The 26,533-nt window shown below is 43.1% G+C and overlaps 1 protein-coding gene across 2 annotated transcripts in view; it reads right to left on the reverse strand.

Annotated features, from left to right (window-relative positions):
* Positions 1–26,533, reverse strand: part of TP53I11 (tumor protein p53 inducible protein 11) — a 127,457-nt gene that overhangs the window by 35,193 nt on the left and 65,731 nt on the right. For both annotated transcript variants that reach the window (XM_085884323.1, XM_085884324.1), the window contains exons 2-3: positions 10,638–10,696; positions 9,283–9,331 (exon numbers count right to left, since the gene is read on the reverse strand). In XM_085884323.1, coding sequence (XP_085740449.1) covers positions 9,283–9,331; positions 10,638–10,696 — 108 coding nt within the window. The remainder of the gene's footprint in view (positions 1–9,282; positions 9,332–10,637; positions 10,697–26,533) is intronic.

Genomic DNA, 26,533 nt, shown 5'->3' on the forward strand with positions numbered 1-26,533 from the left:
TTGAGCTACCGTGAGGTGGCATGTCACCTTGGCTGTTCACACTATACGATATTGGCCCTGGTGGACAGAGACACCCTCCACAACTCTGCAGATGACAGACCTCGATCAGGGAGGCCAAGAGTCATCACTGCAAGGCAGGACAGGCAGATGGTCCAAAGTCAGATGGCTTCAGACATTGAGGACTGAGTGGGACAGAATCCAGCAGCAATCCATCCAAAGACTGGTAGGCAGTATGCGCCGACGATGCACTGCCTGTATCCAAAACAATGGTGGCCACACACGCTATTGAAAGGGGACTGATATTGCACCCTGTGCTGTTCTGTACTGTAGAACAAACTTATGAGATGGTGCATCTTGGTCAAAAACTTGACATGTCATCAATAAAATGCCAATGTTTCAATTAGCAATTGTTGGTTTGTTTTATTTTGAACTGTTACAATTTTATTACATTTCAAACAAGTGGTAAGTTTCTTTTGTGTTTCAGTATATATACGAGGTGTGTTCAAAAAGTATCCAACCTTAATTTTTCGTGCGTAAACAAATGAAGCTAGGGAGGCATGGTTTGGTGCACGTATGTAGGCGATCCTAATTCATATGCGTGAACATTTTCCCGCCTGCAGAAGCTGTCAGTCGCCGACGGACCGCAGATGAGTGAGGAAGTGTAAGTGAGCACCGTCGGATTTTCTTTTTGACAAAATGACGGAAAAACTTGAACAACGCTACTGCATCAAATTTTGTGTAAAACTTGGCGATTCCTAAGTGGAAACAATCCGCAAGATTCAACAGGCCTTCAGGAATGAAGCAATGGGCAGCACACAGATAAAAGAGTGGTACAACCACTTCAAAGATGGTCGCACATCAGTGGAAAATGAAGCACGTTCTGGTAGGCACTCAACATCCCGAAATAAGATCGTGATTGACCAAGTGAGGACCCTGCTGATGCAGAATGCTACCAAGAGGGACTGCGTCACCTTCGTGACGCTGTGCGACGCAAACCGCCAGACCTGTGGGCAGCGGTCAATTGGCAGCTCCATCACGATAACGCACCCACCCATTCTTCACATTTGATACAGAGTTTCCTGGCCAAACAGAACGCACCTGTGCTTCGTCAGGCTCTCTACTCTCCCGACATGACTCCATGCGACTTCTGGCTTTTCCCCAAGCTAAAAATGCCCCTGAAAGGGACGACATTTCAGTCCAGAGAAGACATCATGCAGAATGCGACAGACCAGCTGCGCGCCATCCCAAAAGAGGTGTTCCAGCGCTGCTTCCGACAGTGGCAGAACCGGGAGAAGTGTGTGGCAGCCCAAGGGGATTACTTAGAAGGAGATTAGTGTAAGTTTGTTGTATCTGGATACGAGTATTTTTTATGAACAAAGGTTGGATACTTTTTGAACACACCTCGTATATATACTGAAACACAAAAGAAATATATATATATACATATTGTGGCGAGATCAATGGCCTTTCTTTCCTTCTTGGCAGGTTGAGGAGTAGACAAAGATAATTTCCTCTTGGTAGAAATCTTGGGGATGACATCTTGAGACCAAGCGAACATGCGAGCAATGGCAGGCGCTGGGGCGGAAACTGAGCAGTCCGAGTGGGCAGACACGGAGCATTCTGGTCGTAAAGTGGTCGTAAAGTCGAACAGTCATGAGTCGCATAGGTCGTAAGTTGACGACTACCTGTATATATATATATATATATATATATATATATATATATATATATATACATACATGCATACATACATACATACACACACACACACACACACACACACACACACACACACACACACACACACACAGACACACACACACACCGGGCGTAGTGGTGTGCGCCTGTCATCCGGCGACTCGGAGGCTTGGGTTGAAGGATCGCTTGAGGACGGGAGCCCTGTGCTGGGCCGCGCTATGAGAGGGTGTAGGGCAGCCCGGAATCACAGCGAAACCAAATCCTTATCCCTGTGTCGTAAGAAGCGACCAGGGTTGCTTCAGAAAGGGCATCTGGCGTAAAACCTGTGCCAAATCAGTGTGCGGATCATAACGGATGATCCACTGTGGCGACCCCTAACGGGAGAAGCCGAAAGACGAACAACAACAACAACAAATATATATATATATATATATATATATATATATATATATATATATATATATATATATATATATATATATATATATATAGACATATCAATATATATAAAGTTGAAAGTGTGTTTGTTTGTGTGTCTGTGTGTTTCTCTGTGACCTATGCATGCGAAAAGTACTGGACTGATCCTCACCAAACTTCACATGCTGACAGAACATGTACCCGGGAGTGTCCCGATGTAAAAGAATTATACTTCCGACTTCTGTTTTCCGAATTATGACGTCATCACCTGATTTTGTAACGTAAATTTTTCAAGTTCAGCCAATTGACATGGGGCCAACGCCATATACAATATATCTAACATATGATTTTAAGTTTTTGTTTGTTTGTTTGTCTGCACGCGCTAATCTCCTGAAAGGTGAAAGATAGGAGCTAACCACTGAAACAAAAAATGTCGGGATGAGCCCCAGGAAGGTTATAGGCTATGTGGCAAGGCCCCTCAGCGGGGGGGGGGGGGAGGGGATGTATTTCCCCCTCACCAACCCCCTTAGCCTATGACTGCCATGGCCCAATAGGGAACTGATACTCTGCTCGCGTCAGACATATGTATAGAAGATTAAATTCATTCAAAAAGAACCCGGGCAGTGCCAGGTGCATTCACCTAGTATATATATATATATATATATATATATATATATATATATATATATATATATATATATATATATATATATATATATATATACATATATACATACACATATATATGTTGTTGAGGATTCAGCGGTGGCGGGATTCGCACCCGACTCTTGATAGCCATATGTTACAGATTTGGTGCCACCCTAACCACCGCCGTCTCCGGGGTTACAACGCCGGCTGGTTCGGCAGAGGCCTCGGGTCACGCGTCTCGAACCGCGATACCAACATACCCCTGGATCTTACCAGTTGGGGAAATAGACAGACTGGTTTTGTCAGATACCGAGCGAATTCTGCCAGTCTGTAACCATTTTCGTTTTATATCCAAATCGAGCGGATCGTTCCTCGACGTGGCACGAATTGATTCAAAGCGGAAACTTCATACGAATCAGCCAGATTTATTGGGTAACATCGGGGAACACAACACAAGCAAAACATTCACAACAATGTTATCATCAATCTATAACCCGTTGTTAACTAGGGAACTACGGATTACGGGTTTTGAAGGGAACTCTAACGAGATAAGGGAACTTAAACGAAACTTAAAGGGAGAAGGGATAAGGGAAGTTCGAAGGGAACTTAAACGACATGCAAACAAGACATGGACAGCATGCAGACAGAGTATTTGGTGATGTTTCATGGACGAGAGGAAAGTGTCAAAAGCACGAATGTGGCTCATCACAAGCCGATGTCCACGGATTCGAGCTCCAAGCTCGAGCACGCCGCGTGGCAAAATGGAGGCGTCGTCCATTTGTCGCAGACCTCACGCATGCACTCTTGCGCATTGAGAACCCGCGAGGTCGACTGCACCAGACCGTCAGATCGATGGTGGGTCTCAGCTGGTTTCTCACAAGGTCCAGCATTCAAGTCCAGGCCTGGCCTGTTCACAAGGCCTCCTACACGAAGCAGATCGCAGACAGACACAGCCGTCCCCCACACAGCAGATCACGACTCCCACCAGTCGTCTCTCATCCAGCCGAGGGCAGACAGACCTCATGCAGTCTTTTCCCTGCCTTTCCTTCGCCCTGGCTCGCTTCTCCAGGCCACAGAAGGCAGACCCGGCACGCTCAGGTTCAGTTTCTCTTTCTGAGGATCACCACTGGCTTTCCTTTTCTGCCAATCTCGAAGCCCACTTGCTCCTCCCCTTAGTTTCACTTCCCTCTCGAGGCCACTCCCTCTCAGCCAACTGGGCGGGGCCTCGTCCGGAGAGGGGAAGGAAGGAAGAAGAAGCTCTCGGTACACCACCACCGCACAAACAATAAACATGCTTCCTACATCTCCCCACACACATGTAGCGTCCATTTACCAAACAACCTGACTAAACATGCATTTAATGGGGGGATCTGGGCTATTCCTATATTTAATAGCATACTAAGGGCCATTTCCACAACAATATACATATATATATATATATATATATATATATATATATGTACATATATATATATATATATATATATATATATATATATATATATATATACATATACATATACATATACATATACATACATATACAGTGGAAAATCGATATAACGCTCACCGGTGGGGTCCAAAGCGACTAGGGCGTTATAAATGATACAGCGCTATACTGATGAAGTGAAAAATATTTTATATTACATACAAACCAGAGCCAAAACACGTGGACATGTACGTCCGCCATCTTGGATTGTTGGGGTTGATGACGAAGCGGTCAAGTTATTTTCTTTTCTTTTTTTTAAACAAGAAATAAACACAGGAATTGAATGCATATAGAATATATTTTTTTTTATGTACAATCGAACATTACTTACAAAATAAAAAATACAAAACGTACATTATCACAAAAATCGGTAAAATATTTTATGCTTCCTTAATCACAAAATGGATACGGAATTTATATCTTGAAGAATTCGGAATTTATTTCTTGAAGAAATTGGTGATCTTGGTTGGTTTCATGGATGCTCTTGAGAGTCTTTGGGTGTCATCCAGAAGGATTTTAACCTGGTGTATCTTCAAACGAAGATTGGGGCATTCCTGCTCATCCAAGGACTCCAACCAACGAAGACCATAAAGGAAAGACTGTTCAGCTTTGGAGTGGAGAAGCTGGGGGAGAGGTTCAACTGGTGCCTCTTCTTCTTCCGACTCCTCTAGGGGTTCCTCTTCCTCTCCAGTTGACAGTTGTTCTTCTCTGAGCAGTTCTTCAGCCAGGTCTCTTTCTTCTTGATCAACCCAGGCCTGGAGAGCATCAAGAGCTGATGTGCCAGGGGCAAGGTTGAGGGCAGTGATGGCAGACCTGCCCACCTCCTCCTTGGAGAACCCATTTAAGTCTTCCTCATTATCAGACTTGGGAGGACCTAGGCCTTTCCTCCAGCAGTTAATGATGGTGTCCTTGATGACCTTCTCCCAGGCTGGCCCTGCAAACTCCATCGTCTTCTTAACGTCCATGGCCTTGAGGAAGACGGTCATCTCTTTCTGCTCCCTGGCCATAGCTTCGTATAATTGATCTTTGTAGAATAGCTTGAAACAGTTGATGACCCCCTGGTCCAAAGGCTGGATCTTTCTGGTGGTGTTCTTGGGCATAAAGGAAGCGAAGATCTTCCCATCCTTGGACTTTAAGATGTCTCCTGATGGATGAGATGGGGCGTTGTCAATGAGGAGGATAGCTTTCTCTTCTTGCCCAAGCTTTCTCAGGTGCTTCCGCACAGCAGGGCAAAACATCTGGAAGAACCAGTCCTTGAAATAGGCTCCTGTCATCCAAGCCTTCCTGGTGTTGGTGTAAATGCAGGGAAGGAGGGATCTGTTGACATGGTGTAGACACCTGGGGTTTAGTGACTTCCCTATGACCAACGGGGTCATCTTCAGAGACCCTGACCTGTTGGCACAGAGAAGGAGGCTGACTTTGTCCTTTGGCTTCTTGTGTCCAGTCTTTCTTGATGGGTTGTCATCCAGGTCCATAGTTCTGTCTGGAGGGGTCTTGTAGTACAGACCAGTTTCATCTGCATTGAAAACCTGGTCTTTTGTGAAGTTGTTGTCTTTGATTAGTTCATTGAAGACAGAGAGGTAGTTCTTGGCAGATTCAAGGTCTGCAGACTTGGCCTCTCCATGTTGTTGGTTCATGTGGACCCCATGTCGATCCTGCCAGCGTTGCAGCCACCCCCTGGTTAAGCTGTAGTCAGCATCTTCACCTCTCTCTTCCTTGTGAAGATCCTTGTTGAACTTCTTGGCCTGATGAAGGAGGATGGTGCCTGAGATGGGTATATCAAGCTCTCTAGACTTGCAGAGCCAATTGAATAGTTCCTGGTCCAACTCCTGATCCCTGCCAAGCTTGACCCTCTTCCTCTTCATCCCTTCATTGGAGTTGAAAGTGACGATGAAGCTGTTGATGTTCTCTTCATCCTTCAACCATCCTCTTAGAGTTGAACCGGCGATGCCTGTATCCTTGCTGATGGTCGCTTGAGTTTCACCATTCCGTATCCGTTTAATTATGTGTAGCTTCTCCTCTATGGAATAACACTTCCGCTTTGGCATGGCGGCGCTGAACTGATCAGAGAAAACAAAACTAACAAATTTGAAGATTTCTCGGCTGGTAGGTGATGAAGATGTCGAAGAAATGGTACAGGAGATGTAACGGGAGCTTAGATTTAAGTTGTTGACAACTCTTCCGAAAGGATGTGGGCGGTAGAGCACGTGAACATTAGTCAATCTTGTACAGTACAGTACTGTACTTACGTTGTGGACTGTGTTGTATGGTGTTAGAAGGGAACATGAACGTGAGTTACAGGAGATACGGATGCTATGATGATTTGAATTGAATTGATTTTGTTCATCTCAGCTTCGAAATTTATACGGGAAAGGTGCGACAAGATGACAGCTCGTGAGTATTTTCACACCACATGTCAACTCAACACAGGGCGATGACAGCTTGAATTTTTTTCGCCACTTAGCGCTATTTTGGACTAACTTTGTCTCTATTTTCTCACTTTTTTGCGTTTAAACATGAAATAGTAGTATTTTTGGGGGTCCAAGGTGTATGAGCGTTATATCAGTACAAGCGATACAACGCTAGCGTTATATCGATTTTCTCCTGTATATACAAACATATATATATATATATATATATATATATATATATATATATATATATATATATATATATATATACACACATATACATATATATAAAAAAAAATATATATATATATATATATATATATATATATATATTTATACCAGTATACTGGGCCGGTGTATACCCCGGTTAAAATAGGTGTACCATATCCCGGTGTCGTAAGAGGCGACCAGGATTGCATCAGGAAGGGCATCCGGCATAAAACATGTGCCAAATCACGATGCGGATCATACGGATGATCCGCTGTGGCGACCCCGAACGGGAGCAGCCGAAAGAAGAAGAAGAAGAAGAAGAAGATATATATATATATATATATATATATATATATATATATATATATATATATGTATATATACAAATATACATACATACATGTATATTTACATATACATCTGAATATATATATATATATATATATGTACATACATATATATATATATATATATATATACATATACATATACATATACATACATGTGTATTTATATATACACATACATATATATGGTGTCCCAAAAAAATATACAACTTTTAAAATGCTTCGTTTGATCCTAAAAAAGCAGTAATTTTGTCACTAATGCTTCATTTCTTGTTGCAGAGACCCTGAAGTTTATTTTGATACCTATCAAGTGCAAGAAAAATGCCAAGACTGACCGTACAACAACAGATGAAAATTGTTGAACTTTGGCACCAGACGAAAAGTGTCATACAGGTGCAATGTCTTTACTCGAGACATTTCGGTATCCACTTGCGCCATGCACCAAACTTTCGGACAATAAAGTGCACCATCGCAAAGTTTACCAATGTGGGAACCATCTGTGACCTTCACAAGGGTCACAGTGGTCGGAAGAGGACAGGTCGTAGTGAAGAAAATGTGGAAATGGTGAGACAGGCGGTCGTTCAGAGTCCAAAAAAAATCGATTCGACGACTTTCTGCCGAGACAAACATTCATAAGAGCACCGTTCAGAGGATCCTTCGCCAAGACATTCATGCCTTTCCATACAAAATTCAAACGGAAACGGTGCTTACTGATCAACAGAAACGCAAATGACTAGACTTTGCCACTTGGTTCTCAGGAAAGTTGGAGGAAGATGCAGACTTCCTCAAAAAACTTCACATGACGGACGAATGCCATGCTCACTTGTCCAGGGAGGTAAACCAGCAAAACCTGTGGTACTGTGGAACTGAAAATCCTGGTAATGCATCAACTGAACTGGTACCTCGATCTGTTCTCAAAGTCACCATGTGGGTGGCGGTTGGTTGGAATGGGATAATTGGTCCATACTTCTTTGAAGATGACCAGGGACGCACTTGCACGATAAACCAGAGGAACTATCGCAAAATGATTCAGGAATTCTATCTGCCTGAGCTGCGTACTCAGGCCCGTCGGAGAAACATCCTGATCCAGATGAGAACCCAGTGGTTCCAGCAGGATGGGGCACCGCCCCATACAGCCAAGGAAACAAGGAGTTTTCTCAACCAACATTTTGAGGGCCGCTTTATCTCCCTCTACGAAGATATTGAGTGGCCACCGTATTCCCCTGACCTTACTCCACCAGACATCTTCTTGTGGGGGTATCTCAAGGACAAGTTCTATGGAAACCCTAGGCCTCAGACTCTTGATCAGCTGAAGGAAAACATTCACCGAGAAATCCAGAACATTCCTCAGGAAACGTTTCCCAAAGTGATGGAGAACATCACAACGCATTTGCAGGCAGTGATCGGACAACATGGAGCCTACGTCGAACATGTGGTCCAAAAGAAAACGACGATTCTATACCAAAATTTAAATTTTGGTGGCAATTTTGACATTGGTACAATAAACTTCAACCTTTCAGCTTTCTATCCAGCCATCTATCTTTTAAAAAAATACATGTTGTGACCATCCTCTTTGCAGATGAAAAGTTGTATATTTTTTTGGAACACCCTGTATATATATACATATACAAACATACATACATGTTCAATTTGTGTTCACATGTCCATCATCATTTTGCATTCTTGGAAGTTCTAAGAACAGCCCCAATGTATTGCAATGACATAGTGTATGTGAATAGACATTGGTGATAATTGTTATACAGCCAAATTATATGGTAACACTGCAGTATAAATGATAAGTCCAACTTAAAAAGGAGTATACTCAATATAAATTGTTGGCAGTTGAATCAATGAGAACATTTTACATAAAACCCTATTCAAATTGTTGGATTGAAATTAACAAGTATTCAAATTGGAGAGAGTCAACTGTAATTGGGGTCGAGCATAATCGAGCGAGGCCCCTCATTTTTCAAAACTGGCCCATGACCATTCTTACAGATGACGCAAGTTGTTCACAGAAAGAAAGAACCAAAAGAGGAATGTGACACATTACAGCACTCACCATTATCCCCATAGATGTGAAGACTATGGCAGAAACAGCCTGGCATTCTCTGGCAAGGGGGAAAAAAAAAACCATCTATTAAAAAGTGGCTGCCATCACAGGTGAATGAAATATGCTCCTGTTAGCTCTCACACCATTCAAATGCCAGAGAATGGTAACACCTCAGTGTGATGACATTGAAATTTAGAAGTTTTTGTTCTCCGATGAGTCAACAGCCTCTCAACACTCAAAACGTTTGTTCTCGTCCATTTAAAAAATAATTGATATAGCGGTAAGCTTGGCCTCTTAGCAATATATATATATATATAAGCATGCAATGAACCCAACTCTGTCTTTATTTATCAAGTACTCCTTGCAATTTCAGGTTTGTGTGACAGTTGTGGTCAGAAAACGGATAATTATAACAAATTTCATGTTCCTATTGTGGTGACAACAAGCCTGGTGTTGGATAAGTGGTTAAGGTGGTTGGCTTGGGACCTCAGCGTCATGAGTTTGAGTACCTGTTACAGTTGAATTAATACCAGGTGGGGGTGACTCAGCCTGTCATCCTTTTGAAGATTAGCAAAATGAGTACCAGTGCACTGGGGTAAATACCATTCAGGGTAACCCGCGTCGGTGTGGTGACCCGTCCAGGACTGTACTCCTTGCCAATGAGACTGCCTCAGTTGCCCTATGTGCCTTTATGGTGCCAAATGAATGGTATTATTATTATTATTATTATTATTATTATTATTATTATTACTGCAGTGGTCCTGCCAATTTAGTTCAACCTGAAGTTATCAGTAAATCGCACTTTATTCGGGTTTGTAAGAAACACTTTTGCACGTGATTAATTCTATGCTTATTTGTTTAATGTTAAACTCATTCCTGAACCCTATGATCACAGGAGAAATAAAAATGCACAGCTGCAGTATCTGCAGCACTCTCTCACTCGTGTGCAGCGTGTGGCTGCTGGTTGCATCATTGGTTATGGACATGGCTGTGCCACTGATGCAGTGCCGCTATTACTAATACACTGGTGCTCATTTCAAGGATCTAGGAAGGATGACGGGCAGAGACAACCCTACCTGGTGATAATTCAACAGACAACATCAGTGGACGACAGGGATTGAACCCAGGACCCCAGGATCCCAAGCCAGCCTCCATAACCGCTAAGCCAACGCCAGGCTTTTCTCGGGCACCTATAAGAAGCATTGTTTTCAACCTCTGGCACAGCTGTAACTCAAATGTAATGACTCTAAGGACACTTTTTCAACCTTGTGCATAAACCTTTGTTTGGAAAACATCGCTTTGAGGCAAAATGACTACCATCGAGCTCACCGAAATGAGTTCACTCATTGTCCAAAAGCACTTACCTTAGTCCAAAAGGATGGCGAACAGGAAATTTCTGCTCATTTCCAAGAACTTGGCTGATCTAAGGAAAGGAAGAAAATGAAACGTCACAAGCATGTTAGTAAATGGCAATCATCCTAATGCTGTAAAACACTGTAGTTTTACTGTGCTGTCAAGAGCTTTCACCCTCTCACCATGTTTGACAAAGCTGAATGTATATTGTATAATGTGGAAATGATTGCTCCCAGCCCAGGACCAATGATGTGTATGTGTATGATCAATGAGGAAAGAGATGTAGTTTTTATTCATGAGTGAAGAAAGGAATGATAAAGGGTCATTTGCACATTACACCACAGGGATGAAGTATGAGCCACGAGGAGGGATTAAATTATGAATGTGTGTGTGGCTTCATTGCCGACATCGGTATACTGAGACAGAAACCATCTTATCATATGTGCAGGCACACAGATCCATCCTCTCCTATCATGTCATTCCTGTCCCCTCTGGCACCTCCTGCCTGTATCCCTGCCTGCACCTCTATTACCTCTAACTTCTTACCTCTACCCCCATAACTCGTACCCCCACCCTCGCAACCCTGTCCTGATACAGTGACTCAAGACCTACCTGCACACCTCATTTGTGTCAATTTTGGAGATGCCAATAATGTTGAGGGCATTCGTTTTCACAGAATGCAGGAGATAGATGTGATGGTGGGACGCAAGCCCTTAGTGGAGAGGAGTACTCTATTGAGCTATGCACAAAGCCCTTGTATGTTAACTAGTTATGGAGGTCATGGCTGATAGTGAGGCCTAGAAGTTAAAGAGAACCTTTTCCAGTGGGTAACAATGGGAATAGATAGGTAGGTTCATATGATGATAATTCCGGAGCGACATGGTGGGCGAGTGAAATTTGTTGGGATTGAAAGTTATGTTTCATATGTCACACTGGCAGCAACTAATCTAATTTTCGAATCTATTTTCTTCTCTAAATGTTATCTAACTTATCAAAATCTATTCTAACTTAATCTCACATCTCGTGTAATAACTCAACAAACTACTGTATCTTCCATCATTTCATACCTTCACATCTCTCGGTATCCTATTCAACACGTCCCTTGTATAAAGATTCATACAGTGAGACAACGCCAGGAAGCAGTTTGCCTTTTGTGCCTGGAAAGCCAATCCTACTGATGGTAACCTGCAGTCTCGCCACAATGCCAGTCACCACTGAGGATCTGTCCTCAGGCTCACCTGAGGTTTGAACTCACAGGTCTTTCAACATCCACAAAAAAAATTGATGGCAGTTGGTCATCTGTCTCTGTAACATATTCCTCATCTGTTCCTTTGATCTTGAAGGATGGGATCATGATAGACACTGCTCCATATAAAAGTCGACTGCTTCAACCAATTATTTGCAGAAAAGGCCAATGTGCATCATCCCTCTCGTTCTGTACCAATCAAACTCCTCACCGAAAACATCTGACAGCATGTAAACTTCCCTCCTGCCAAGGTGGACAACTTCCTTGTATATCTTGAATCACTCACTGCTACTGTTCCTTAAATACTCATCACCACGATAATACTCAAACACAGGGGAAATACTTCTCGGTGCTCACATGGTGGCGGCGGATAAGATAACAAGGGAACCACTGAGAGGCATGGATGACCCACAAAATATGTAATGGAAAAGAAAGTAAATACATATGGATTTTATTTAAATGCTGTGAACAAAACCTGGTACATCACGGTGATAAAAGTTGTGGTCAGGTTTCATCAAAATTGTGTGTGTAGTTTCAGAGAAGAAAGCAAATACCTCTTTTTGGGGGCAACCCCCCCCTCTACCCACCCTCTTCCCCAGGTTATTTTCTGAGGGCCACCTGACAGAATCAAGGAAAATGGCCAATGCCACTTCAACTCATAAAAAAAAAAACACAACCAAAACTGATCCTCTTAACTCTTAATGAGTCAGCATTTCTCTTCTTTCACAAAGCGATGGAATCAATAATTGCAACAGACCTCAAGTCTCAATCATTTCTATCTTTCTGATCTTTGAGCATCAGATTGGCTTCCCACTGCCCCCACCCCCACCCCAATAAATTTCAACAGCTTGGATGTAAGTGTGTTAACTTGCTTCAAAATCCAAAAAATTGCGGTTTGAATTCTGCTTCCTTTGCTCATTTGATCTCTTCTAAAGTCTCTATTTTTATATATCATTTGTATAATTAATCTTGAGTTCGAGGATAATGTATGAAATAAAATTAAATGTTAAGAAAATTGGGTTTTAGTTTATTACATTTTATAATTAGCTTCACGGGTTCTCAAACGATGCGAGAGGCTATTGTAATCACGAGTGCGAGTTCACACGCAGATGTACTGTAATCTCCATACCCTGGCAAGACTGCAATGCTGAATACGCAGTCTTGTTTAGTACGAAATTGATTGGAATTTGTCTAAAAAGAAGAGACAGCATACCCAGCTAATATTAGTTTCTATGACAAACACATGACTGCAGGATTCTGCAAGAATGAGGTAACTTGGCAAAGCTTCACACAGAGACCACTCCCCAGAAGACCACTGGATGAAACCTTTTGGAAAGATCAACACTAACCTAATGGACGATGATTATGGCGACCGGACGATATCAGAAATTTATGAAAAATTAGAGATGCTTGAAAAATTGAGACAAAATTTTGAGCGGATGAAAACATCATAAACTGGAAGGGCGCTCGGAAGAGCGCATACCTCCGCCACGCAATGCCTGATCCACGAGAACATATCGGGCCCATCACATTTTTGAAATATCATTCAATGTATCGTGTTTGGCTCCATCTCTCAATGGTGAAGAATCACTTTAAAAATTAAAAAAAATTCTAGTGGTCGGATCCGCATTCGGATCTTCACCAAAATCTTATCAGTTCGTCCTTGTCACACACTGAACCTGTGCACAAAATTTCATCCAGATCCGTCTACAACTTTTTGAGATATCCTGCACACAAACAAACAAACAAACAAACACACAGAAAGGGGAGGAAAACATAACCTCCTTCACCTTTGGTGGTGGAGGTAATAATGGATCATTATGTGACAGAATCTAGCCAGATCCTGGAAGAGGTTAAAAAAGGCAGGTATCATCACAATGTAGACAAACTTAAATGAAGTTAGCATCTATGAGTGAAATATATTAAATGTAGTACAAGCTGTAATTGAGGAGGAGGAGGAGGAGGAGGCGGAGGAGGAGATTGGGGCCATACTCTGTGTAGAGCGTTGGTGCTGCCTAAGCAGTCTCCTTGGCTATTGGGCACAATCCTGGACGGGTCGCCACTCCGACACAGGATACCAGCAAGCTGGCACTCATTTTGCCGACCTCGGAAGGATGACAAGCCGAGTTAACCCCACCTGGTATTAATTCAACAGCTGAGCGGGATTTGAGCTCAGGCCCCTCGGATCCAAAGCCCGCCACCCTAACCATTAAGCCAACACCAGCTGTAATCGAAAAACCTGAGAAAGTTCTTCAGATGAATGAAAGCTTCAATACAATCCATACATATTTCTAAGATGAAGAGATTTGGGAAAATGCTTCATGGAAACAACATCTATTCTCCAGGGATCTGGGAATTTAGATTAACCTTTCCTTAGTTAATCCTGCCTTAACCTTTGGACATGTTGCATAATATCTGAAAGAACACTTGTTTTGAGTTGCCTGATCAAAAATGAGGGCAACAAGAAATCAAAGTTTTCAAACAAGTACAGAAGTCAAATAGGCTGAACACCAATTCATCAAATATAACAGGTGTGTCCCATAATGTGGACCATCACAAAGCATGCTTTTCAAAGAACACCAAATATTAACAATCAATTCGAATTGTTTATGTCAAGAGTTAAGCACCATTACAAATGAAATCCATTCACTTTGTTTCAACAAAACCGACAATCATTCAAATAAGGGGGATCAGGCACCGTCCAATCCTGCAATGGCCCCAGAGGCATTTAAATTTTAATTGAATGGAAGAATATTAAATTTTCAAATTAGATGTTGTGAATGTCAATGAATGGAATACACATTTTTCATCATCGGCTAAAAGTCATCATACTTTGAAGAACCGAAATAGCATTTTATTTTGACTCCGCTTTTGTCTGCCGAGTGCACTTGGCAAACCCAAACCGTGTATTATAGATTTAAAAAAAAAATAAAACGAAGTGATGCTTAATCAGCCTGACAAAGTATTCACTTGGTTATAATGGGACTGTGAAAATGCACATGCAGGCAACATTGTTTTATTTATTGATGGTACCCTTTCAATGCTCATCTCCGAGGCACAGTATAATGAACCATTAACAATCAAGCTTGGTACCAAGGGGTTTCCATATCCGTGATGTCCCCTCTCCATGCTTTTCCCAACCACAAACCTTGAAATGCCCAACATATCTTGTTTATTTCACCAAGCTATCTGTAAGCAAAACTGAGCAGGATGGCCACGACATACGCAAACTCCCCTCTGAGCTGTCTCGCCTGGGTTTGAATTGCGACCCAGCAATAAATTGTCATCCTGATGTTTCACAGGCATGGTGATTGATCCCACAATGTCCTTTGCGAAGAGTAGCTGAGCGATCGCCAGCACCTTGGCCAAATTCCAAATTCCTGCGTCAGAGTGGCAACCCGTACTGGATTCTAACTCGAGCCAAGAAACTGCTTCAGTAGCATCGTCGCTCTGTATAGAGCATGGTACTTGATGATATGCAAGCAAAGTAATTTTGCACCTCCTCATTGTCCAATCACAAATTGCAATTTGATACGAAAAACTCCAACGAATTTGTGTTGGTTTGCAGAACGGGAAAATGCAATTATAACTTCTCCTTGAAGTGAGATATCCACTGAGATGGGCGTTCATCAGAAAGCACTCAAGACAAAAAGTGGGAAGGCCGGAAAGGTCAGCGAACAGAACATTGGTTGCTGGAAAAGCGGAAGAAACTCCTATTGATGTTGGCAGCAGTGAATAATTCTGAAAACAGCACTTCTTCTGGAAATGTCAAACGCCCTATGGCCTATCCCATCACAGGAAACGCGTCGGATAAGAAATGTCAAAGCACTGGGATCAAGGGAATATTGCCAAGATTCTTGCAAGAAAATGTATTCAAGTTAATTACAAAAGGTTACGTTTACAAAATTGGAAGATGAGAGGACCTTCAGGTTTACAGACAGTACATTAATTCTGAGCAATGAAAACATAATATAGTCAGGCAAAAGTCGAGTCAATCAACTCAAATGGTAACAAGTCCTTCCAGTTCTTTATTTCTGTCCCTTAGAGAGCACAAAGTACATTTTGGTTTCCATAGCAGCCTTGCATTACCACGTGCACAGAATTTGGTCAAAAGTTCCTGTTCTACCGATAGCCAGGCAGAGTTGGCATAGACCTGTGTGGGCATGAGTCATGAGGTCATCTGGCAATATGATAAGGACTCCGACTTGTTTGAGAAAAGTTGAGCATTTATTGCTTTTTAAGGAAAGTTATGAACGTGATACATCTTTCAGGTGGGGTTGCAGATGAATTAAGGTCAATTATAGGAGAGACATCTGTTTTATTTTGCATTTTGCATGCGATCTCACCGATACAGAGCGAACCTTCATGTTGTCTGGTCTGGGTTTTACTCCCATACAAATTACACTTTCATCTGTAGTTCAGATTCTGCACAGTGATGGTGTTGCATTATGGAACACACAATTCACTGGAAGGAATGTTAACCGAGCTTTGACTTCAGCTTTTGACTGTGGAATGGCAAAGTGACTTACTATGGACAGTGAAAAAATAAACTTCTATCTGTCTTTTGCACCGAGATGTTGAGGTTAGGGTTAGCATTAGGGTTATGGTTAAATGGCAAATAAATAATTCTTACTATGAAAATGCATCGGAAAGAGCTGGAGTGTCAGAAACTTTTCTGAGTCGTGAATATAATACTCAGAAAACTTTTCCTCATCAACAATAATAAATAATTTGAATACAGCAATAATGCTCACGGAGGAACTACACCACAGAGGGCAGCATGTTCACAGGCTGTTGAGGACCAAAGCAGAACAGGAAAACAAGCATAACACACACACACACACACACACACACACACACACACACACACACACACACACACACACACACACACACACACACACACACACACACACACACACACACACACCTTTTGAAACATGCATATGGAGATAACAACCAACAACACACGTGTTGATGAGGTGTAGATATGAAAGGAGGGAAAGAAGGGGTGGATGTGGGTGGGGTGGATCAGCAAGAGCAAAAGAGAGCAGGAGCGGGTTCCAAATATTACTTGGTAACCAAAATTATTATTCCAAATAACCAAATTTTATTTTGCAGATCTGTAAAGATAGACGCTGCAGCAGCCAGCAATTTAGAAGTGTGACATATTGTTCGGCACACGGCGGAGTCATCAGCATGATGGCACAAAGGATTCACAGGAAGTGAAAGTGGTCATTGATAGAGACCAACAATAATGTTGATCCCAAAATGTTGCCTTGGAGGACATTACAATGCAGAATGCAATACGAACAACCCATTGTTTCTGGAAGTATCGAAACATTGAGAGATGTCCAGAAAGATGGCCCGAATCACTTGTTTGAGATCAAGTCCATCCACGTTTTGTTGGGGTACAAGAAGCAACATGTTCTTTGTGGAATAGCTGCAACAGAAGCTGAACTGGTGGTTCAAAAATAGAGACTTGGAGAAATGATAATGCTTGAGTTCTGCAGCAATAATAGATTCCATTACTTTGCTTATGATGGGAGAAGACTTACCCATCTGTACTTGTGCGGATCAGACATTGAAGCCTTATTGCAAATGGAGATGGTTTACTACTTTCAAAGATGAAGGCAAGCAAACATTTGCTCAAGAGGAGCGAGGAGATGATAATGCCAAATTACAGTTCTTGAGTATATTCGTTTATTATAATGCCAAGGTCATTGTGCCCTTTGAGTTGCAGAGGTCACAAAGATGAGTAGAAATCCTTCAGTCTTAATGCTAAGAAGTCCATGTGCTGCAGAGAGCAACCCATGATTGAGGAAAAGTTGTGGAGAGGATGGAAGGGATTGGAGAACATTACCTTTACTGGAAAGAGAATATTAAGATTTTCAAAATTTCCCAGAGCAGCATCTCACATGACTCAATCCTTTAAGAGTGAGGATACAGAAGGAAATATGTACCAGTGACAGACTTGACCAGCTGCCAACAGGTTTTGGGGGATGGTGAGAAGCTTGAGAAGTTTGACTGCAGGTGAGGTCGATTTTGGGCTCAGACTCATTGAAGAACTGCTCTGCTGGTCATGGAGCCAGTGAGATTAGACTACTCTGTGATGGAGCTCACAAATTTCAGACCAGACCAATCTGCCATGCACATTGCATCTTGGCAGCTGTCTGAAAACTGTTGAGTAGACTTAATATTTTCATCAAGACATGATCAGAATATTCAGAAAAGCTAAAAGGAGGAGGACAAGATTAGGGGAAGTTACTCATGACTAAATCTAATGGAAAGAAAATTGTAAATTTTATAATTAGTATTCTCCATATTCTCATAATAAAAGTTTGTTGAAGATGTGATGACAGAAGCTCGAATGGTAAATGAGAAAGCATCTCGCAATGCAAGAAGACAAAATAAAGACACACGGAAGCGATTACAAAACGCGGCCGTCTCACGCTGCACAGCAGTGGACATGCCAATTAAACCTATTTGTACTTACTGTGACTTTACCCTGTGACTATTTTCACCCAACAGTTAATTTGACTTCTCCATATTCTTACAATAAAGGTTGTTTGAAAATTTGATGACAAAATAACTCAAATAGTAAAAAAAAAGTTGGAGCCTAGACACGCACGCACGCACGCACAGTCCCGTCTACTGCGCAGGCGGATGTGCTAATGACCACCTTCAGAAGAGATCTGAGTCGGAGAGGAGACAGACCGAGTAAAAGCAGATGTTGCACAAAAAGGCCTCGACTACAATACCGTCGACTATTTTGAACACCAATTCCAGGCAAACTGTCATGGTGGAAACTCAATTATCCAGAGATTAGAAAGAGAACTGGAGTGGGAAGAGAGCAGAGAATGTGCGTCGATAGAGCCGAATATACATGAGTCTTTAAAGCTGGTGGGGGGGGGGGGAGGTAGTGGCAGACAAATCACAGAAACTAGAGGTTGTTGCAGATATAATGTAACAAAAGGGACCTAGGGGTTAATCATGAGTTGAACGCGTAGAGGACAGCCGGTTATTCCGTAGATTTACCGGACGACATGTCGAGGTGAGCATGTTTTGTATTCGTGCGAATAGTGATTTTGCCAAGTGGTTGTTTAGCTCTTATTAAAAACTTCTCCAGCTTTCTTCTTTCTCATTCAAGTCTCAGCCATAGATGAACCAGCACTTGTCGGACTAACGTTCTTCAAGATGTTGCGGCTGGTGCGACTTCAGAAATCTGTGCTACATTCCAGAACTTGCCTGACTAACATTCCTCGCGTTGTTGTGGTTGGTGCGATTTTGGCCAACTGTGGTGCTTGTAAACCTATGCTAAGTCAGTAAGGGACAGTATCCTTGAGTGATATAAGAACCGTTTGAGTGTGCGAGAAATCTTGCAATTAAAGGAAAACATACGGCTTAAGTTTGTGCCTGAGATTCCTTGCTAAACAATAACTACTACAACAAATCACCGGCCCTGGCTTCCCAACGCGAACAGCCTTTGCTGCTGAATCACTGGATTTCCAGTTTCAAAATGTACCTTGTGCCATCTAACTGGATCACAATAGCATTGCGACCGAACACGAGCGGAGAATTCTCATCTACTGCCCCGGTACAGAAGGGCAGAAGATTTTTTTTTTTTTTTTCGCACAGCTGACTGCAGATATCCCCGTATATGACAATGTAGTGAGTGTACCTGAAACCTACTTTGGACCACAAACAGAGTGCAATGATCGAAGGTTACAGATATCAGCAATGTGGTCGGGGTAGTGGTGAGACAGTGAAACAGTATGTTGCTGTTTTGAGTGAATTTGCAGCTCCTTGTAATTTTGTGTCCCTCACAGATAAGCTGAGATGAGACCAATTGATCGAGAAGATTTTAATTTCCCGCATTAGCGAATGCCTGCTCATGGAAGAAGACAAGCTCACATTAGAGAAAGCTATGGTTCTTGCCATCCAGATAGAATCGGTTATGACAATCTCAAAGCTGATTAACAAGGTGTCTCCTACTCCCTCAAGCTGAGTTTTATGGAAACAACGGGCGGGGGTGCAAAGGGTTCATCTCAGACCAAAGCACAAGCCTGATCAGCATCCATTTGCTCAACAGCTAATCAAACCATGCCGAAACTGTTGAATGATGCAGGGAGTAAAAGCACAGTGCACTGCATGTCAAACAGTGTAACAACTGTTCATAATTGAATCACTTTGCAAGAGTCTGTAGATTAGACAAGAATCAAGCCTGGTCTTTGCTTAACGATTGAAATGGCTGGGTTAAGATCTTAGGGTCTTGAGTTCAAGCCCCTGTCGACCCCTTGAATTCATACCAGGTGGGTTGACTCAGCCTGTCATCCTTCTGAGGTCGACAAAATGAGTACCAGGTTATTAGAAACAGGGGGCATCGCATCAGCGGCATAGCCATGGCCCCAGGCAATGAAGCAGCCACAGGCTGCAGATTAATAAATATAATAAAGCCAAAAAGCAAGAGTCATAATTTCACCATGTTGATGAACCTCGAGAGAGAAGCTACATGTCTCCGTACACCGTTACTTCTGCTCAGCAGACATGCAACTTCAAGGTGCGGTTCAAAGAGAAACTGGTCTCACTCCTTCTTGATGTCAGTGCCAATCCATAATGAAGACCCATACAATGGACGCTTCTCACACGTCCCACTTGCATCTGCACATTCTTGCCATCGACCTTTTGAAAACTCCATCATCCCTGTTTTAGGGACAATAACAATGCCAATGAGCTACAAAAGTGTTACCCTTGAAAATTTTATCTTTCACATAGCAAAAGGTATAACTCTGATGGGCGTCAATCTGTTTGACAAACTGGGTTTCAAACTTCAAGACCTAACGGATGATCTGATTCATATGATCACTAAAAATGGAATCGAGCAGCAGTACCCTTCCCTGTTCAGTGGTTTTGGGGAGTGCAACCAATACCGTCATGCCCCTCACGTGGATCCTTCATTTCCGCCTGTTTGTCAAGGTTTGCGACGTCTGCCTTTCACTGTTTACAATGAAGTTTCTGGAGAATGGAAGTACCTTTAATTCGATGGCGTCGTCGAGTGTATCGATTCATCTCCTTGGGTGCCTAACCAAGTAATTGCATGTCACAGGAACAAAGAGTTGGGGCTACTAACTGTTGATCTCAAGTCAGTGAATAAAGCCTGACAAGTACCCTCTCCCAACAAATGATGACGGTGCGTTCCTGTATTTCAAAATGCCATACAGACCAATTTCCGCTCAAAGCACATTTCAGAAGATTGTCTCTTCTGTTCTCTTGGGCATCAAGGGGAAACTCAACCTTCTCAACAATGTCCTTGTCCATTGAAAGGGCAAAGCGGAACATAATCAGTGGTTGAATCTGTGATGTCAAGACCAGCGAAGGATAATCTGACCCTGGATGAAGAGACGTGATTGGCTTCCTCGAGTACAGCACGACACCACAAGTGAATCCGATGCAGAAACAACATCGGAACGATAAGAGCTCTTCCTACGCCATCAAACACAAAGTGGACTACAAATTTTGATCCTGCAATGATCCTGGGGAGGAGAATTTTCTACCAGAAGTTTGTACGCAACTACACGGAGATCGTGGAGCCCCTGCAAACAACATTGTGCATACATGTGGGGTGGCAGTGGACATTCCTCACACTGAAGGAAGATATTGCATCTTCCGCGGTACTCGTTCACTTCAATTTGAATGTGACAACCTCCGTCACAACGGATGCTTCAATATTTCAGTAGGAACAGTACTTTCACAACACATGATAGCTTCCGAGCACCCAATCACATTCGCGTCGCACACACTCAAAAACAGAGCAAATAGGTTCTAAACATGAAAGCTAAGCTGCATCGTCTATGCCTGTGAACATATATTTGTACAACAGGAACTTTGCACTATGAACAGATCATTAAGCTTTGAGAACTATTCCAGAAATATCTGGATCACGGCATAGATCCTTGTGCGTTTATCAATGGTCTGAATGACGATCAAGACAACGTTGATGTGGAGTACTCAGCGGGTACTCAAACATAGCGACAACTTCTTACAGCAAGATCAGCGAAGTGACGAGGGAGGTAGAGGATTACATCCTACCAGTGATTGTTTGAGAAACAGCAAACTTTGCAATGCGAGAGGAACTGAAGGCTGAGTGAACAACTGATGATGTGCTTCAAAAGGTGTGTCCTTACCTCAAAACTGAATGGACTTGGGACGTAACTAAAGAACTTCTACCATTTCACGGAGGGCATAATGAGCTTGCACTGTTTGATGACGAATGTGTTGCTTACGGAACTCGAGCAGTAATCTTGAAAGTGTAACAACATCTCGCGTCGCAATTGGCCCTCGTCAGCCAAATAGCATCACCTTCGTCAGCCAACTAATATTGTTGTGGGGCCGGGTCTCAGTGGCGAGCAAGACCGCTAGATGGAGTAGTGGAGCGGGCTCCACCGAACACCCGGAATTGAGGTCGTACCTTTCAGATAAATCCAAAAGTACGGGTCACTTAAAGGACCATGGTCGCAAATACTTCAACGGCGTGGGGTAGGGTTAATTGCCAACTTTCATATATTTAAATACCGACGCAGTCAAACTACCGGGGAACCACACCCTCGGCAGGCCTCGAGCGGAACGAGCCATTACCGTGCTCGAACCGTGCATAACCCGAGTGGATGGTTACCGAGGCCCGTCGGTCCAAATGTACAACTACGGCAGCAATGGCCTTCCTAATTCCCCTTCGCAGCACGGCAAACCAATGGTAGATCGGACAAGGACGATCTGGGACATTCAACAAAAGGGGAATTTATTAACAGTAGGGGGAAGGGAACACACAAAGAGCAGAGTTATCACGACTATAAGAAATGCAATGTACAATGAGCAAAGAAAGCACTTACACAGTTGTTACTTATAGACGGGGCCCAAGGACACACACACACACACACACACACACACACACACACACACACACACACACACACACACACACACACACACACACACACACACACACACACACACACACACACACACACACACACACATCCAGAAAGAGATGCACCTGTCCACCTCGTGTGGTTTTCGACGATATTGGGGTAACGGGACTCGAACCCACAACACGAGGCTGCTCCAAGCACCAGGTACGGAGGGTAGCGTCGGGTGTTGGCACGCTCCTCCGGCTCGCAGGCAGGTGACATGAGATGATCTCCCAAGTTGAGACGGACGACCGCACGCAGCAATGCACCAGACGAGATGCCGCAGACCCGGACAGAGACGCGCACTCGAGCAGACTGTACGTGCACTCGAGCAGACTGGACTCACACTCGAGCAGACTGGACGCAAATCAATTGCCTTTGTCGTTTTCTTTTGGGGCCCGTCCGCTCCCATGACCTGCTCCCATTGGGTGGACGGCATGTCGCGGTTCCGCCTTCTTGTCAAGGACCGCCCCGACTCTGGTCTGCTCATCGCCCATTGGGTGGAAAACGATACATACCCTTATTTGGCGCACAGCCAAAGCGAAACGCTTTGAAACCAAATATGGTGCGAAATCCACACCGAAACGCACACCGCCTGGGGCATGGAATTCCAGACACGCCCGCATGCCAGCGAGCACGCGAAGAGCACGGACAATAACTACAGCAGAGGGTTGTCGTTGTTGATGTAAAATGTAAAAAATCCTATCTATCAAATAACCCACAGCGTACGTACATTTAATTCCCATTAGACTAGGGACAGGACCCTAACTAGAAACACATACTTACCGATATAACTGATCGATAAGGACTCTGGCTGTTGTGTGCTCATGGCTTCCAAATTGGTAACAATATCACCTTCATCAGCCAACTTCTTCTTCTTCTTCTTCTTAATACCTAAATTTATTCCCACATTCTTGTGTCGGATGGTAGCAGGCTTGCTGAAAATGTGCAATTCTATTTTACACCACGTTTCCCCTTTTTGTACGATCTCCTTTCATTATATGACCCATCACGCCGGCATAGATAAATACATGAAGACCACAAGGGGAAAACCAGAGATGTCACTTTTTATAAATTTCAGGGTTATTGCACCTGCCAATAGTTGGCAACACAAGGTTTCCTCTCACAATATTAGTAAATTACTTTAACAAATAACCAGGGGTGTCACATAATTTATATGGTATAAAGTTTAGCCGTGCAATGAAAAAACAAGTGTTGTCAAAGCTGAACAAGTAGAAACCCAGAGTTGTCAGTACTTTACTCCTGGTTATCTCCCTTTCATTCATGTTAAGTGTTCCACCATAATATTCAGAGTTGAGAAACTAAGTTATAAAAGGTTGTAAAACTTTCACAGCATAAACTCTGAGCACTACAATAGCCTATTTGGTTATATCATGGGCTCCGTAGTTGGTGTATATCGTGGTTCAAGCCTGGTCAAACCTTTATTGTGACTTTTATGGGACCCATGCCGTGGCTTAATGGTTAGCGCGTCTGAGTACCCATCCTCATTTGATGTACCCACCGCCCAATCAACCTGCTTAGGTATATGAGGGAGTCACATGAGGTGACTTCAGCTATCGCGGGGGTGGTTTACCCTTGGTTTCCTCCCGGTTTTCCATCATATTAAGTAGTACGGAGTAAGAAATGGAGAATCCGTCGTCATATAAGCGAAATACCCTTGAGTATGGCGTTGAACACAAATCAAACAAAAAAAAAACAATGACCGTTTAATGTTGAAAAAAATAATCTGTGATCACCAAAGTCATGTAATGTATGCTAATAACCAATAAGCATGAATTTGCTACACATCCTGGGTTAAAACTGCATGGCAATTATTAAACAAGGGAATAACCAGTGATGTCAGTTTGCAACATTGATTCGTTCTTTGCTCTTAAATTAAATAACACAGAAGCTTGGCAAATGCTCCATGCTTAATTTGATCGGCCAATGATCACTCTTCCTTTTACTGGAAAAGAAATCTATATGACAGTTATTAAACAGTCCACCAAAGTCTTGAGACTTTGTTTTTCAGTTTCTTCAAAATTGACTTATCCTGTCATCTCTGGTTTTCCCCTTGTGGTCTTCACATATAAAACTAGAAGGGTACTCGGTAGAGCACATACCTTCTCCACGCAATGCCTGATCCATGAGAACATATCGGGCCCATTACATTTTTGAAATATCACGCTATACAGGACTATATCGTTTTTGGCCTGATCTCTCAATGGTGAAGAATCACTTTAGAAATTAATTAATTATCGTATCCAGATTTGGATCTTCACCAAAATCGAATCAATTCATTCTTGCAACACGCCCAACCTGTCCACCAAGTTTCATTGGAATCTGTCCACAAGTTTGAGATATCGTGTTATATATTGGTTCCGTCCTATTTTGCAATGGTGAAGAATCACAATTTTTTTTTTTAATCAGATCCAGATCTGGATCCAGATCTTCACCAAGTTTGAATCAATTCTTCTCGTCACACACCGAATGTGTCCAACAAGGTTCATTCGAACCCATCCAAAACCTTTTTGAGACATCGTGCGATATATCGTTTTTGGTCCGGTCCTCAAAGGTGAAGAATCACTTAAAAAATTCTAGAAGACGGATCTGGATCCTCACCAAAATCGAATAAGCTTGTCTGTGTGACACACTGAACTTGTCCACAAAATTTCATCCAGATCCGTCCGCAACTTTTTGAGATATCCTGTACACAAACAGACAAACAGACAAAAAGGGGTGAAAACATAACCTCCTTAACCTTCAATGGTGGAGGTAAAAATTAAACGTTTCATTCTTAAAAGTTTCTTCATCACTGTTGTTGAAGTGCTTCCTTGGAGCACTTTTCAAGCTTCGATCTCCACAAGCATCCATGGCGATACCGCAGCGTGGTTGTTCATAGGACACCTCCGGCATTAAGGAGGCAAAATAAATAAGATAATTATAATGAGTAAAAAATGATTTTGGTGACAAAGCAATGAATCACCATATCATGGCAGGATGGCCAAGAGGTACGCATGCTCGCTCTCAGCTGTCCAGCCTGGGTTTGAATCTCGACCCAGCAATAAACTGCCAACCCGGTGTTTCACATGGAGGGTGATTCATCAATGAGTGTGCCATGTCTCACCTTCTCCCTCTCCTTGACCTGTGTCTGTCTGTCTGTCTGTCTGTCTGTCTGTCTGTCTGTCTGTCTGTCTGTCTGTCTGTCTGTGTCTGTCTGTCTGTGTCTGTCTGTCTCTCTCTCTCTCTCTCTCTCTCCCCTCCACGACCCCTCTCCCTCTCCACGACCCCTCTCCCTCTCCACGACCCCTCTCCCTCTCCACGACCCCTCTCCCTCTCCACGACCCCTCTCCCTCTCCACGACCCCTCTCCCTCTCCACGACCCCTCTCCCTCTCCACGACCCCTCTCCCTCTCCACGACCCCTCTCCCTCTCCACGACCCCTCTCTCTCTCCACGACCCCTCTCTCTCTCCACGACCCCTCTCCCTCCCTTTCCCACCCCTCCCCTTGTTACCCCATCCCTCTCATTGTTACCCCACTCGCCCCCCCCTCTGTTGAGGGGACTGCAGCATGTACAAATCAGATTTGGGGTGAGCCAACCAGAGGGGTGCAAAGGTCGCTGCATGTGCGAGCATGCATGCATACAGGCCAGCCTTTGCAGGCCGATACCCGAGGTTTTAAATGTTCCTGCCCAGTT

The sequence above is a fragment of the Eptatretus burgeri genome, chromosome 6 (assembly GCF_056783735.1).
Source record: "Eptatretus burgeri isolate ZD-2024b chromosome 6, Ebu_testis_v1, whole genome shotgun sequence".
NCBI classification, from domain to species: Eukaryota; Metazoa; Chordata; class Myxini; order Myxiniformes; family Myxinidae; genus Eptatretus; species Eptatretus burgeri.